Here is a 16,853-nt window from a genome sequence, read left to right on the forward strand (position 1 = left end):
CAGTCTGCTCCTGTGAACCCTCATCTACGTTCATACAGTCAAAACTACAGTACTTCCTGAAAATGAGGTCAGCACTGCAGAAAGCCGGAATTGTGTTCTACAAGGATACAAGGACGACTGTATTATCACGCTCTCCATAGCCGATGTGAGCGAGACCTTTAAACAGCTCAACATTCACAAGGCCGCGGGGCCAGATAGATTACCAGGACATGTACTCAGAGCATGCGCGGACCAACTGGCAAGTGTCTTCACTGACATTTTCAACATGTCCCTGACTGAGTCTGTAATACCTACATGTTTCAAGCAAACTACCATAGTCCCTATTGCCCAAGAAAGTGAAGGTAAGCTACCTAAATGACTACCGCCCCGTAGCACTCATGTCGGTAGCCATGAAGTGCTTTGAAAGGCTGGTCATGGCTCACATCAACACCATCATCCCGGAAACCCTAGACACACTTTGCATACCGCCCCAACAGATTCACAGATGACGCAATCTCAATTGCACTCCAAACTGCCCTTTCCCACCTGGACAAAAGGAACACCTACAGTGGGGAAAAAAAGTATTTAGTCAGCCACCAATTGTGCAAGTTCTCCCACTTAAAAAGATGAGAGAGGCCTGTCATTTTCATCATAGGTACACGTCAACTATGACAGACAAATTGAGAAAAAAAATTCCAGAAAATCACATTGTAGGATTTTTAATGAATTTATTTGCAAATTATGGTGGAAAATAAGTATTTGGTCACCTACAAACAAGCAAGATTTCTGGCTCTCACAGACCTGTAACTTCTTCTTTAAGAGGCTCCTCTGTCCTCCACTCGTTACCTGTATTAATGGCACCTGTTTGAACTTGTTATCTGTATAAAAGACACCTGTCCACAACCTCAAACAGTCACACTCCAAACTCCACTATGGTCAAGACCAAAGAGCTGTCAAAGGACACCAGAAACAAAATTGTAGACCTGCACCAGGCTGGGAAGACTGAATCTGCAATAGGTAAGCAGCTTGGTTTGAAGAAATCAACTGTGGGAGCAATTATTAGGAAATGGAAGACATACAAGACCACTGATAATCTCCCTCGATCTGGGGCTCCACGCAAGATCTCACCCCGTGGGGTCAAAATGATCACAAGAACGGTGAGCAAAAATCCCAGAACCACACGGGGGACCTAGTGAATGACCTGCAGAGAGCTGGGACCAAAGTAACAAAGCCTACCATCAGTAACACACTACTCCGCCAGGGACTCAAATCCTGCATTGCCAGACGTGTCCCCCTGCTTAAGCCAGTACATGTCCAGGCCCGTCTGAAGTTTGCTAGAGTGCATTTGGATGATCCAGAAGAGGATTGGGAGAATATCATATGGTCAGATGAAACCAAAATATAACTTTTTGGTAAAAACTCAACTCGTCGTGTTTGGAGGACAAATAATGCTGAGTTGCATCCAAAGAACACCATACCTACTGTGAAGCATGGGGGTGGAAACATCATGCTTTGGGGCTGTTTTTCTGCAAAGGGACCAGGACGACTGATCCGTGTAAAGGAAAGAATGAATGGGGCCATGTATCGTGAGATTTTGAGTGAAAACCTCCTTCCATCAGCAAGGGCATTGAAGATGAAACGTGGCTGGGTCTTTTAGCATGACAATGATCCCAAACACACCTCCCGGGCAACGAAGGAGTGGCTTCGTAAGAAGCATTTCAAGGTCCTGGAGTGGCCTAGCCAGTCTCCAGATCTCAACCCCATAGAAAATCTTTGGAGGGAGTTGAAAGTCCGTGTTGCCGCAGCGACAGCCCCAAAACATCACTGCTCTAGAGGAGATCTGCATGGAGGAATGGGCCAAAATACCAGCAACAGTGTGTGAAAACCTTGTGAAGACTTACAGAAAACGTTTGACCTGTGTCATTGCCAACAAGGGGTATATAACAAAGTATTGAGAAACTTTTGTTATTGACCAAATACTTATTTTCCACCATAATTTGCAAATAAATTCATAAAAAATCATACAATGTGATTTTCTGGATTCTTTTTTCTCAATTTGTCGGTCATAGTTGACATGTACCTATGATGAAAATTACAGGCCTCTCCCTTCTTTTTAAGTGGGAGAACTTGCACAATTGTTGGCTGACTAAATACTTTTTTTCCCCACTGTATGTGAGAATGCTGTTCATTGACTACAGCTCAGCGTTCAACACCATAGTGCCCATAAAGCTCATCACTAAGCTAAGGACCCTGGGACTAAACACCTCCCTCTGCAACTGGATCCTGGACTTCCTGACAGGCCACCCCCAGGTGGTAAGGGTAGGCAACAAAACATCTGCCACGCTGATCCCGAACACGGGGGCCCCTCAAGGGTGCTTGCTTAGTCCCCTCCTGTACTCCCTGTTCACCCACAACTGCGTGGCCAAGCACTACTCCAACACCATTATTGAGTTTGCTGACGACACAACAGTGCTAGGCCTCAACGTGAGCAAGACAAAGGAGCTGATCGTGGACTACAGGAAAAGGAGGGCCGGACACGACCCCATTCACATCGACGGGGCTGTAGTGGAGCGGTCGAGAGTTTCAAGTTCCTTGGTCCAAACACACCAAGACCGTTGTGAAGAGGGCATGACAACGCCTTCTCCCCCTCAGGAGACTGAAAAGATTTGGCATGGATCCCAAGATCCTCAAAAAGTTATACAGCTGCACCATCGAGAGCATCCTGACATGTTGCATCACCGCCTGGTATGGCAACTGCTTGGCATCCGACTGTAAGGCACTACAGAGGGTAGTGTGTAGGCCTAGTATATCACTGGGGCCAAGCTTCCCGCCATCCAGGACCTATATACTAGGCGGTGTCAGAGGAAGGCCCTTAAAATTAAAAAAAGACTCCAGTCACCCAAGTCATGAACTGTTCTCTCTGCTACCACACGGCAAGCGTTACCGGAGCGCCAAGTCTAGGACCAAAAGGCTCCTTAACAGCTTCTACCCCCAAACCATAAGACTGCTGAACAATTAATCAAATGGCCACCTGGACTATTTACATTGACATTGACATTTGATTTGATCAGATCTGTCCTCTACTATGCAAATATGGAATGCTTCAAACATAGGTCTATTTACTTTATTTCCCCAGTTTTTTAAGATGCCCTCATATACATAATTTTTCAATACAGCACAATAAACCCATATTTGCATTAATATGAAAGGTAGCATTGTAACTGTAACCACCATAAGGAAGGAAAAGAAACGGTGCACCTGTGAGCACCATTTCTGGCTATGTGATTTATGATCATAGCCAATCTGGCATGAACAAACATGGCGTGACTGTCTCTACCCACTGTTCTGTTCCCACAGGAGATCTCCCTCCTAGACGAGCCAGGGGAGTATAGACACACCCCTCTCTTCTCCTTCAGCTCCCTCCCTCATTCTCTCCCTACCTCATCCCGCCACCAGCACACACACATGCAGGCAGACACATGCATGCTCACCGAGAGACACATACACCGATACATACACTCAGTTACGCCCACACACACGCCCACTGTCACACACACACAAACGCACACACACAAACACACAAACACAAAATCACACAGGCAAACAGAATCACAAAGATCACTAAGCCACGTCTGGTTTGTCTGCGTTTAGATCACAACTGGACTGATCAGCCACAGGGTGTTATTCACTACAAACATGAAAATGAGGATGAAGGTATATGCCTAGCTCGATTAGTGGAGAGTTTTATCAGCCATTTGTGTTTTAGATCAATGAAAATACAAAGACTATTAGCTAAGCCAACATGCGTATTTACATGTGTTCAAAGATTATAAAAATACAAAGAAATTAACAAACAATGAATGTTTTATCACCAATATCCATGGCATTCCATGGCAATACTGATATGTGATCTTTGTATGGGGGTAATTCTGCCAATTTGAGCACCCCAGGGGTGAATTGGTATCTGTGTCAATTAGCCTGCTTTTAATAACAAGATAAGACACGATCCATTGATCACAGAACTGAAGAACCCAGACATTAAAGCCCAGACATTAATAATCATAGAAAAATATCAAACAACAAACAAGACCTCCATTGTAGAAAATATGCTGCTATTGTGAATACAATATATATAAATCCAAGTAACAGACACCAGTATAAAGACATGGAAGTATTCACAATATAAGCATGAGTAAGAAGGACCTACAAAGCTGTTTTCTGTCCTTCCTGAATCTGAAGTATTCCCATAATAGACTGTTCTAGAATCAATATTTCCTTCTTCCCTGAAAGGAAAATTAGGAAGCAAGTCTCAACTGCACAATGAACGGGAAGGCCGTTTAGGAAATATCTGCTGTGTGTGTGTCTCCTTGCCAGCCCTCACATTTTTTGAGGGAAACAGTATTTCTGTCCTTCACACTTACAGGAGGCTATAGGCTAATCATTCCATGCATCAACAGAAACATATTCAGAGTGAAAAGCATGCTATTACAGCATTGAAAGTTGCTGAATGGTAGAGATGAAAGATCATGGAGAGAGAGAGAGAGAGAGAGAGAGAGAGAGAGAGAGAGAGAGAGAGAGAGAGAGAGAGAGAAAAGGAAGAGGGGGAAGGGAAGGAAGAATACTGTACAGTACACTGAACACACAAATCTGTGTACACACCACACAGCGCAATCACAGTTAACATGTGGTCCAATGCACCAAAGGAAAGGTAAATGTTTACCTAAAGGCAAGCCTTTGTTCAGAAAATGCGAGCTTCCCATCTTTTTTCCCAAAAAATAATATTCACTTCAGGAAGACATTCATAAAAATCCACAGCATATGGCGGCTACTTCAATTTCCTTATTCCTTTTTCACTGCCCCTCAGTGACAAGCATTCCCTTTTGCTCCTTCACTCTCCCTCCCGCTCTCACTTTCTATTTCGACTATCTCTCTCTGTCACACAAGCATGCACACACAGAATGCAAGTGTCACTGCATTTATGGGAGTGGGAGAGCGAGAGAGAGAATGAGAGAGAGAGAGAGAGAGAGAGAGAGAGAGAGAGAGAGAGAGAGAGAGAGAGAGAGAGAGAGAGAGAGAGAGAGAGAGAGAGAGAGAGAGAGAGAGAGAGAGAGAGAGAGAGAGAGAGAGAGAGAGAGAGAGAAGGGCGCAAGTGTGAGGTGGCTGAAAGAAAATAAGAGGAATGGGGTGGAGCTATGGCCAAACAAAATGTATATTTTCTTTCCTGAAAGACACTCTCCACAGGGTCGGTAAAAAGCGGATGTCTTCGGTTTTCAGGGATACAGTTCTTTCGACCTAACTTCCGTTTCCCCTGAAAAACAGATGAGGAGACTCCACTCAGACGTTTTTTTACGCATGCTAGGTTAGGTTACCTGAAGAATACAAAATGAAAAGTGTTATGCAATAACGGCCCATGTATGTGTGGTTAATTCCTTTTCTGTGTTAAAACGGAGCAATCAGCAACATGAAAATAGCTATTTTTTTCTTATTTTTTATGGAAAAACTGATAATGGCTTGTTTTTTTGTTGTCTCGTTTTTGCATATACACCAAACAATATCTGGATATTTCGATTTTCACAGCCGGATGGGGATAAATGTGGAATGCCTGTCATTTGCCAAATGCACAGCCAACACTTCCTGTCCCTTCAAAATAGTTCACCTGTCACGACTTCGGCCGAGGCTGCCTCCCCTCCTTGTTCGGGCAGGCTTCGGCGTTCGTCGTCACCGGAGTACTAACCACTGCCGCCCCAATCATCATCACACTTGTCTTGTCAATCACACACACCTGGTTCCTAACCCCTAATTAGTCTGTGTATAAGTGTTCCCTCTGCCCCCTTGTCCTGGTGGGTGATTCTGTGGTGAAAGGAGTCAGGCGCAGGAGGGTAATCACCGAATACAGAGTTTATTCCTTCGTTGACACACACATGCGCTCCAATAGCGATCAACGAAACAGGCACAGGGGAAACAAACATCCCTGGCTATACACTGTAACGGAATCCAATAATACATAGGCACAGGGGGGAAATCTACCCTGGCAACACAAAGTTATGAGTGCTCCACCGAGCTACATTCTCTCACAATTAACAATCACCCACAAGGACAAGGGGGCAGAGACTATACACTTATACCCGGCCAAACTAAGAAGGGCCTTCGTCAGGGAGGTGACCAAGAACCCAATGGTCATTCTGACAGAGCTCCAAAGTTTATCTGTGGAGATGGGAGAACCTTCCAGAAGGACAACCATCTCTGCAGCACTCCACCAATCAGGCCTTTATGGTAGAGTGGCCAGACGAATGCCAATCCTCAGTAAAAGGCACATGACAGCCCGCTTGGAGTTTGCCAAAAGGCACGTAAAGGTCTCTTAGACCATGAGAAACAAGATTATTTTGTCTGATGAAACCAAGATTGAACTCTTTGGCCTGAATGCCAAGCGTCACATCTGGAGGAAACCTGGCACCATCCCTACGGCAAAGAATGGTGGTGCCAGCATCATGCTGTGGGGATGTTTTTCAGCGGCAGGGACTGGGAGACTAGTCAGGATCAAGGGAAAGATGAACGGAGCAAAGTACAGAGAGATCCTTGATGAAAACCTGCTCCAGAGGGCTCAGGACCTCAGACTGGAGCGAAAGTCAAGTCAAATCAAATCATATAAAATTGTATTTGCCACGTGCCGAATACAACAGGTGTAGACTTTACAATGAAATACTTACTTACAAGCCCTTAACCAACAATGCAGTTTTTAAGAAATAAATAATAGATAAGTAAAAAATAGAAAATAGAAAATAATTAAAGAGCAGCAATAAATAAAATAACAGTAGGCAGGCTAATTCAAATAGTCTGGTTAGCCATGATTAGCTGTTCAGGAGTCTTATGGCTTGGGGGTAGAAGCTGTTAAGAAGCCTTTTGGACCTACACTTGGCGCTCCGGTACTGCTTGCCGTGCGGTAGCAGAGAGAACAGTCTATGACTAGGGTGGCTGGAGTCTTTGACAATTTTTAGGGCCTTCCTCTGACACTGCCTAGTATAGAGGTCCTGGATGGCAGGAAGCTTGGCCCCAGTGATGTACTGGGCCTTACGCACTACCCTCTGTAGTGCTTTGCGGTCGGAGGTCGAGCATTTGCCACACCAGGCAGTGATGCAACCAGTCAGGATGCTCTCGATGGTGCAGCTGTAGAACTTTTTGAGGATCTGAGGACCCATGCCAAATCTTTTCAGTCTCCCGAGGGGGAATAGGCTTTGTCATGCCCTCTTCACGACTGTCAATCCTCTTTTTTCCTTGTAGTCCACAATAATCTCCTTTGTCTTGATCACGTTGAGGGAGAGGTTGTTATCCTGGCATCACACGGCCAGGTCTCTGACCTCCTCCCTATAGGCTGTCTCATCGTTGTCGGTGATCAGGCCTACCACTGTTGTGTCGTCGGCAGGTTATGTTAGTGTTCTTGGGCACATGGACTATGGTGGTCTGCTTGAAACATGTTGGTATTACAGACTCAGTCAGGGACCTGTTGGTCAGCGCATGCTCGGAATACACGTCCTGGTAATCCGTCTGGCCCTGCAGCCTTGTGAATGTTGACCTTCTTAAAAGTCTTACTCACATCGGCTACGGAGAGCGTGATCACATAGTCATCTGGAACAGCTGATGCTCTCATGCATGTTTCAGTATTGCTTGCCTCGAAGCGAGCATAGAAGTGATTTAGCTCGACTGGTAGGCTTGTGTCACTGGGCAGCTCGCGGCTGTGCTTCCCTTTGTAGTCTGTAATAGTTTTCAAGCCCTGCCACATCCGACGAGCATCTAAGCCGGTGTAGTACGATTCAATCTTAGTCCTGTATTGACTCTCTGCCTGTTTGATGGTTCGTCGGAGGGCATAGCGGGATTTCTTATAAGCGTCTGGGTTAGAGTCCCGCTCTTTGAAAACAGCAGCTCTACCCTTTAGCACAGTGCTTCTGGTTGGGGTATGTACGTACGGTCACAGTGGGGACGACATCATCGATGCACTTATTGCTGAAGCCAGTGACTGTTGTGGTGTACTCTTCAATGCTAACGGAAAAATCCCGGAACATATTCTAGTCTGTGCTAGCAAAACAGTCCTGTAGCTTAGCATCTGCGTCATCTGACCACTTCCTTATTAACTGAGTCACTGGTGCTTCCTGCTTTAGTTTTTGCATCTCTGTGTGTGGAGTAAAGGTGGTCTAGAGTTTATTTTCCTCTGGTTGCACATTTAACATGCTGGTAGAAATTAGATTGAACGGATTTAAGTTTCCCTGCATTAAAGTCCCCGGCCACTAGGAGCGCTGCCTCTGGTTGAGCGTTTTCCTGTTTACTTATGGCATTATACAGCTCATTGAGTGCAATCTTAGTGCCAGCATCGGTTTGTGGTGGTAAATAGACAGCTATGAAATATATAGATGAAAACTATATTGGTAAATAGTGTGGTCTTCAGCTTATCATGAGATACTCTACCTCAGGCGGGCAAAACCTTGAAACTTCCTTAGTATTAGATTTTATGCACCAGCTATTGTTTACAAATATACACAGACCGCCACCCCTTGTATTACCGGTCTATCCTGCCGATGTAGCGTATATCCCGCCAGCTGTATGTTATCCAACAGGACAACGACCCTAAGCATGCGGCCAAGACAACACAGGACTGGCTTCGGGACAAGTCTCTGAATGTCCTTGAGTGGCCCAGCCAGAGGCCGGACTTGAACCAAATCAAACATCTCTGGAGAGACCTGAAAATAGCTGTGCAGAGACTCTCCCCATCCAACCTGACAGAGCTTGAGATAATCTGCAGAGAAGAATGGGAGAAACTCCCCAAATACAGGTGTGCCAAGCTTGTAGTGTCATACCCAAGAAGACTCGAGGCTGTAAAGGGTCGGAATACTTATGTAAATGTGATATTTCAGTATTTAATTTTGGTTTTCATTAGACAAATGCACAGGTCTCTCCCCTCAATTCTATCAAGGGACACAGATCCTGTCATCCTGATTCCTCACATATGTTTTATTGTGCCACAGTGCACATAACTATTCTAGAAATGTCCAATCTTTTTAATTCTCTCACCTATGCAGGCCTAAAACTTATCAGTATTGACAATCAGATATGCACTTTGATGGATAGAAACTAGGGATGTGCATCTTTCCCTTTCAAGACGATTCGACGTGTATCTAGATACAGGAACGATACGTTTTAGTTTGAAACGATTCGGTTCGATATCGGTTTGATTATTGAACAAATCAATGTGATTTGGTTCAATACGATTCAATGCAATTACATTTGTTGCATAAACACATACATTTTCCATTCTAAATTGTGTGTGTGTGCGTGTGTCAAATCACATTTTATTCATCAATGCGCCGAATACAATGGGTGTAGACTTTACAATGAAATTCTTGCTTACGAGCCCTTCCCTGTAAGGGTAGGTGTGAGGTGTGACCCAGGTGTGGTGCAGGATAGACAGTAGGCAGTAGGCAGAAATGGTGAAACAAGGATCTTTACTGCTGGTCCCAAAACCAGGATACAAAATAACGGACTTGTCACGAACAAATAAAGGAGGAGCAAATTGGTTTCCAAAAACAGGCTGACAGCAAACATGCGAAATACTAACTATGAATGAAAACAACAATGAAACAGGGAGAACACTTCTCAAGTACCTGTACATACGTCTCGCGATCAGACACTGATTAGTACTGTTTGGCATCTAGCAGAGAAACACAGGTGAACAGGTAGACACAGGTGACACCAATAAGATAATGATTAGTCCAGACTGTGAGTGAGGAGGTGCCTAAGGTTGTCGGAGGATGACACCTAGTGGGTCACTCCGGAACTGCGACCCCCTCCTGTAACACTTCCCAACGATGCAAATTACTATATAAACACAACATATAAAGCGTTGGTCCCATGTTTCATGAGCTGAAATAAAACATCCCCAAAATGTTTCATCCACACAAAAAGCTCTTTAATTTATCTCAAATTTAGTGCACACATTTGATTACGTCCCTGAGTGAGCATTTCTCCTTTGCCCAGATAATCCACCTGTCAGGTGTGGCATATCAAGAAGCTGAATAAACAGCATGATCATTAAACAGGTGCACCTTGTGCTGGGGAAAATAAAAGGCCACTATAAAATGTGAAATTTTGTCACACAACACTATGCCACAGATGTCTCAAGTTTTGAGGGAGCATGCAATTAGCATGCTGACTGCAAGAATGTCCACCAGAGCGGTTGCCAGAGAATTTCATCTTAATTTCTCTACCATAAGCCACCTCCAATGTTGTTTTAAAGAATTTGGCAGTACGTCCAAACAGCCTCACAACCGCAGACCACGTGAATGGCGTCATGTGGGCGAGTGGTTTGCTGATGTCAACGTTGTGAACAGAGTGCCCCATGGTGGCGCTGGGGTTATGTTATGGACAGGTATAAGCTATGGACAACGAACAAAATTGCATTTTATCAATGGCAATTTGAATGCACAGAGATACCGTGATGAGATCCTGAGGCCCATTGTGAGGCCCACTTTTTTTTTAAGGTATCTGAAATCCATTGGTTAGGGCCTAATTAATCTATTTCAATTGACTGATTTCCTCATACAGTATGAACCATAACTCAGTAAAATCTTTGAAATTGTTGCATGTTGCGTTTATATTTATGTTCAGTATATAATAAAGAGAAAAATAGTAAGACAAGAGGAATAAAATACACAAACATTTAGGGGAGTACCAGTACCAGATCAAAGTCCAGGGGTAAGAGGTATTTGAGATAGATATAGATATGTGCATGAAGGCAGGGTAAAGTGACTAGGCATCAGGACAGATAATAATATGAGTTCAATAAAGAACAGAGAGCTCTCATTCTCCGTGGGCGACGTGAATAAGACATTTAAGCATGTTAACCCTCACAAGGCCCAGACGGCATCCCTAGCCGCGTCCTGTAGCATGTGCAGACCAGCTGGCTTGAGTGTTTACAGACATATTCAATCTCTCCCTATCCCAGTCTGCTGTCCCCACTTGCTTCGAGATGTCACCATTGTTGCTGTACCCAAGAAAGCAAAGGTAACTGAACTAAATGACAATCGCCCCGTAGCACTCACTTCTGTTATCATGAAGTGCTTTGAGAGGCTAGTCAAGGAGCATATCACCTCCACCCTACCCGACACCCTAGACCAACTGCAATTAGCATACTGCCCCTATAGATCCACGGATGATGCAATCGCCATCACACTGCACACTGCCCTATCCCATCTGGACAAGAGGAAGACCTATGTAATAAAAATGACTTTTAATTAACTACAGCTCAGCCTTCAACACAATTGTACCCTCCAAGCTCATCATTAAGCTCGGAGCCCTGGGTCTAAACCCCGCCCTGTGCAACTGGGTCCTGGACTTCCTGAAGGGCCGCCCCCAGGTGGTGAACGTAGGTAACAACACCTCCATTACGCTGATCCTCAACACAAGGGGCCCCACAAGGGTGTGTGCTCAGCCCTCTCCTGTACTCCCTGTTCACCCATGACTGCGTGGCCACGCATGCATCCAAATCAATCATCAAGTTTGCAGACAACACAACAGTGGTAGGCCTGATTACCAACAATGACGAGACAGCCTACAGGGAGGAGGTAAGGGCCCCGGTGGAGGGGTGCCAGGAAAATAACCTCTCCCCTCAGTGTGGTGAAGAAGGCGCAACTGAAATTCGTCTTGGCCCCTAAGACCATCACAAACTTTTACAGATGCACAATTGAGAGCATCCTGTCGGGCTGTATCACCGCCTTGTACGGCAACTGCACCGCCCGCAATCGCACGGCTCTCCAGAGGGTAGTGTGGTATGCCCAAAGCATCACAGGGGCACACTGCCTGCCCTCCAGGACACCTATAACATCCGATGTCACAGGAAGGCCAAAAAGATAGTCAAAGACATCAACCACCCGATCCATGGCCTGTTCACCCCACTATCATCCAGAAGGCGAGGTCAGTACAGGTACATCAAAGCTGTGACCGAGAGACTGAAAAACAGCTTCTATCTCAAGGCCATCAGACTGTTAAATAGCCATCACTAGCGTGCTACCAGCTGGTTACTCAACCCTGCACCTTAGAGGCTGCTGCCATATTTACATAGACATGGAATCACTGGTCACTTTAATAATGGAACACTAGTCACTTTTATAATGTTTACAAACTGTTTTACTAATTTCATATGTCTATACTGTATTCTACTCATCCTAATATTTATATTTCTTAATTCCATTATTTTACATTTAGATTTGTGTGTATTGTTGTCTGGCAGACATATCAGTGTGGATGTCGGATCACCACCTCAAGCTGAACCTCGGCAAGATGGAGCTGCTCTTCCTCCCGGGGAAGGACTGCCCGCTCCATGATCTCGCCATCACGGTTGACAACTCTGTTGTGTCCTCCTCCCAGAGTCCAAAGAACCTTGGCGTGACCCTAGACAACACCCTGTCTTTCTCCGCTAACATCAAAGTGGTGACCGGATCCTGTAGGTTCATGCTCTACAACATTCGCAAAGTACGACCCTACCTTACACAGGAAGCGGCAAAGGTCCTAATCCAGGCACTTGTCATCTCCCGTCTGGATTACTGAAACTCGCTGTTGGCTGGGCTCCCTGCCTGTGCCATTAAACCCCTACAACTCATCCAGAACGCTGCAGCCCGTCTGGTGTTCAACCTTCCCAAGTTCTCTCACGTCACCCCGCTCCTCCGCACACTCCACTGGCTTCCAGTTGAAGCTCGCATCTGCTACAAGACCATGGTGCTTGCCTACGGAGCTGTGAGGGGAACGGCACCTCCTTACCTTCAGGCTCTGATCAGTCCCTACACCCAAACGAGGGCATTGCGTTCTTCCACCTCTGGCCTGCTGGTCCCCCTACCTCTGCGGAAGCACAGTTCCCGCTCAACCCAGTCAAAACTGTTCGCTGCTCTGGCACCCCAATGGTGGAACAAGCTCCCTCACGATGCCAGGACAGCGGAGTCACTGACCACCTTCTGGAGACACTTGAAACCCTACCTCTTTAAGGAATACCTGGGATAGTATAAAAGTAATCCTTCTACCCCCCACCTACCCCCACCCCCCAATTTTTTTAGATATATATATATATATATATATATATATATATATATATATATATATATATATATATATATATATACAGTGGGGAGAACAAGTATTTGATACACTGCCGATTTTGCAGGTTTTCCTACTTACAAAGCATGTAGAGGTCTGTCATTTTTATCATAGGTACAGTTCAACTGTGAGAGACGGAATCTAAAACAAAAATCCAGAAAATCACATTGTATGATTTTTAAGTAATTCATTTGCATTTTATTGCATGACATAAGTTTTTGAAACATCAGAAAAGCAGAACTTTATATTTGGTACAGAAACCTTTGTTTGCAATTACAGAGATCATACGTTTCCTGTAGGTCTTGACCAGGTTTGCACACACTGCAGCAGGGATTTTGGCCCACTCCTCCATACATACCTTCTCCAGATCCTTCAGGTTTCGGGGCTGTCGCTGGGCAATACGGACTTTCAGCTTCCTCCAAAGATTTTCTATTGGGTTCAGGTCTGGAGACTGGCTAGGCCACTCCAGGACCTTGAGATGCTTCTTATGGAGCCACTCCTTAGTTGCCCTGGCTGTGTGTTTCGGGTCGTTGTCATGCTGGAAGACCCAGCCACGACCCATCTTCAATGCTCTTACGGAGGGAAGGAGGTTGTTGGCCAAGATCTCGCGATACATGGCCCCATCCATCCTCCCCTCAATACGGTGCAGTCGTCCTGTCCCCTTTGCAGAAAAGCATCCCCAAAGAATGATGTTTCCACCTCCATACTTCACGGTTGGGATGGTGTTCTTGGGGTTGTACTCATCCTTCTTCTTCCTCCAAACACGGCGAGTGGAGTTTAGACCAAAAAGCTATATTTTTGTCTCATCAGACCACATGACCTTCTCCCATTCCTCCTCTGGATCATCCAGGTGGTCATTGGCAAACTTCAGACGGGCCTGGACATGCGCTGGCTTGAGCAGGGGGACCTTGCGTGCGCTGCAGGATTTTAATCCATGACGGCGTAGTGTGTTACTAACGGTTTTCTTTGAGACTGTGGTTCCAGCTCTCTTCAGGTCATTAACCAGGTCCTGCCGTGTAGTTCTGGGCTGATCCCTCAACTTCCTCATGATCATTGATGCCCCACGAGGTGAGATCTTGCATGGAGCCCCAGACCGAGGGTGATTGACCGTCATCTTGAACTTCTTCCATTTTCTAATAATTGCGCCAACAGTTGTTGCCTTCTCACCAAGCTGCTTGCCTATTGTCCTGTAGCCCATCCCAGCCTTGTGCAGGTCTACAATTTTATCCCTGATGACCTTACACAGCTCTCTGGTCTTGGCCATTGTGGAGAGGTTGGAGTCTGCTTGATTGAGTGTGTGGACAGGTGTCTTTTATACAGGTAACGAGTTCAAACAGGTGCAGTTAATACAGGTAATGAGTGGAGAACAGGAGGGCTTCTTAAAGAAAAACTAACAGGTCTGTGAGAGCCGGAATTCTTACTGGTTGGTAGGTGATCAAATACTTATGTCATGCAATAAAATGCAAATTAATTACTTAAAAATCATACAATGTGATTTTCTGTATTTTTGTTTTAGATTCCGTCTCTCACAGTTGAAGTGTACCTATGATAAAAATGACAGACCTCTACATGCTTTGTAAGTAGGAAAACCTGCAAAATCGGCAGTGTATCAAATACTTGTTCTCCCCACTGTATATATATATATATATATATATATATATATATATAACAAATTAAAATTAAAAATATACTCTAAAAATTAAAAAATGTTATACAAAAAAAATATAATTGTAAAGTGGTTGTCCCACTGGCTATCATAAGGTGAATGCACCAATTTGTAAGTCGCTCTGGATAAGAGCGTCTGCGAAATGACGTAAATGTAAATTGTTAGATATTACTGCACTGTTGGAGCTTGGAACACAAGCATATCGCTACACCCGCAATAACATCTGCTAAACGTGTATGCGACCAATCAAATTTGATTTGAAATGTTTTTGTGTTCATTGTTTGTTTTTTTTACATAAAAAAATATATATTTGTTAACAAAAATGGACAGTAGCTATCTGTATATTCAATGAAGCCTTCTGTATGAAATGTATTTAGGAATTTACACTATCAGTTTTCACATGCTAGATAATAAGGATATATACAATATATTTTATTATTCTGTTTTAGTTGAGCCATTGACAGACCCAGTCCATCTAGACTACACACCCTCTTTAATTCCAAACAGACAGACCACTGATGGTGCTTAAAAGCTGGAAAGCTACATGAGGAAGCAAAACAGGGATCTGGTGGATGAAACACCTGAGGTTGAAACACCACCAGTGGCTACAGACCAAGAGCCACACTCTGTGTCCGTGGGCACAGATCTGTCCATGCTGGACATGGAACTGCTTCATGAAGACAACAAGGATTTGAGGAGAAAAGTGTATTTTCTGGAAGAGAAATTAAAAAACCTTCAAAGTCAACTTTAGGAAAAGATGTCAACCAGTCCACCTGAATATGTTTTGAACAATGAAGACACCACCAAATTCTACACCTGTCTTCCCTCTGCCAGAGTGTATTTTACCATTCTGACATACTGTGCCTTAACACAGCATGGGCTGCCTCATGCGCAATTCTCACTCCTTCTGAACAACTCCTTCTTGTGGTGATTAAGCTGCATATTGGTCTTACCCACAAAGACTGGGCATTTCACTTCAATGCTAGTGATGTGACAGTGACACGCATCTTTCATGAATGGTCGGAAGTCATGGTGAGAGAACTTCGGTGTCTTATCCACTGGTCGTCCAGGAAAGAGCTCAGAAGAAATCTACCTCCCCTCTTCAAGACATCTGCGTTTAGACATGTCAGGTGCATCATAGACTGCAGTGAAGTTTTCATAGAGAGGCCCACAAGTCTACACACGAGCTGTATCATATTCCCACAATAGGTCACACAACAACATCAAGTTTATTTTTGTCATCAGCCCCACATGAGCCATTACCTTTCTGTCTAGAGTCTGGGGTGGACGTACTAGTGACAAGGTCATAACAAAGACGTCTGGCTTGATTTACCTTCTGGAACAAGGGGACTCTGTGATGGCTGATCGGGGCTTCAACTTCACGAAGTACTTTTCAGCCAAATGTGTGCGCCTCCTGGTCCCATCATCCACAAGGGGAAGAAGTAAACTCTGTGGGTCAGAGGTGTCAGGTTCAAGGAGGATGTCAAGCATCAGGATTCACGTGGAAAGGGCAATAGGGAGACTGAAGGTGTTCCAGATTCCAGACATCTTGCCTGTGAGCATGGTGAAGAGGAACAAGGATGAACATCTCTGCACAGTGAACAGAACAATAATTGTCTGTGCAGCCCTCACCAACTTGGGAAAACATATAGTTACAAAATAAATCTGACCACAACTGTGAGAAAATGAAATGTCTTGTGTGACAATACCTCCCCCACAATAACTGTAAATATTAATCAGTCAGAACTTCAATTACTTTACATAATACATGTTTTATTGTTAAAGATATATTAGAAATGACAATGTGAATGAGTCAAACACTACAATAACTGTAAATATGTATCAGTCAGAACTTCAATTACTGTAAAGAACGTTTTTAGAAGTTAGAAATACATTTGAAAAACATTGTTTGAATCTTTGAATGGATCTAGATCTTGATAAGTTAATTGAGAGAAGATTTTATGAGTACTGTGTGTGTTGGAGAAAACCTTGCAGATCATGGAAATATAACATAACATAGACCACACATACATCTCTGACATCTACAATAAGGAATCATCTCAGCTTCTATTCGTTG

General features: G+C 44.4%; 1 protein-coding gene across 3 annotated transcripts in view; it reads right to left on the reverse strand.

Annotated features, from left to right (window-relative positions):
• LOC121544970 (C-terminal-binding protein 1) overlaps nucleotides 1-4,975 on the reverse strand; it is a 112,638-nt gene extending 107,663 nt beyond the window's left edge. For all 3 annotated transcript variants that reach the window (XR_005996175.2, XM_041855268.2, XM_041855261.2), the window contains exon 1: nucleotides 4,700-4,975. Coding sequence is in view for 2 of the 3 variants with exons in the window: in XM_041855268.2 (XP_041711202.2) it covers nucleotides 4,700-4,739 (40 nt within the window). In the remaining variant the exon portion in view is untranslated. The remainder of the gene's footprint in view (nucleotides 1-4,699) is intronic.
• Between the last annotated feature and the right edge of the window lie 11,878 nt (nucleotides 4,976-16,853).

The sequence above is a fragment of the Coregonus clupeaformis genome, chromosome 3 (assembly GCF_020615455.1).
Source record: "Coregonus clupeaformis isolate EN_2021a chromosome 3, ASM2061545v1, whole genome shotgun sequence".
Taxonomy (NCBI): domain Eukaryota; kingdom Metazoa; phylum Chordata; class Actinopteri; order Salmoniformes; family Salmonidae; genus Coregonus; species Coregonus clupeaformis.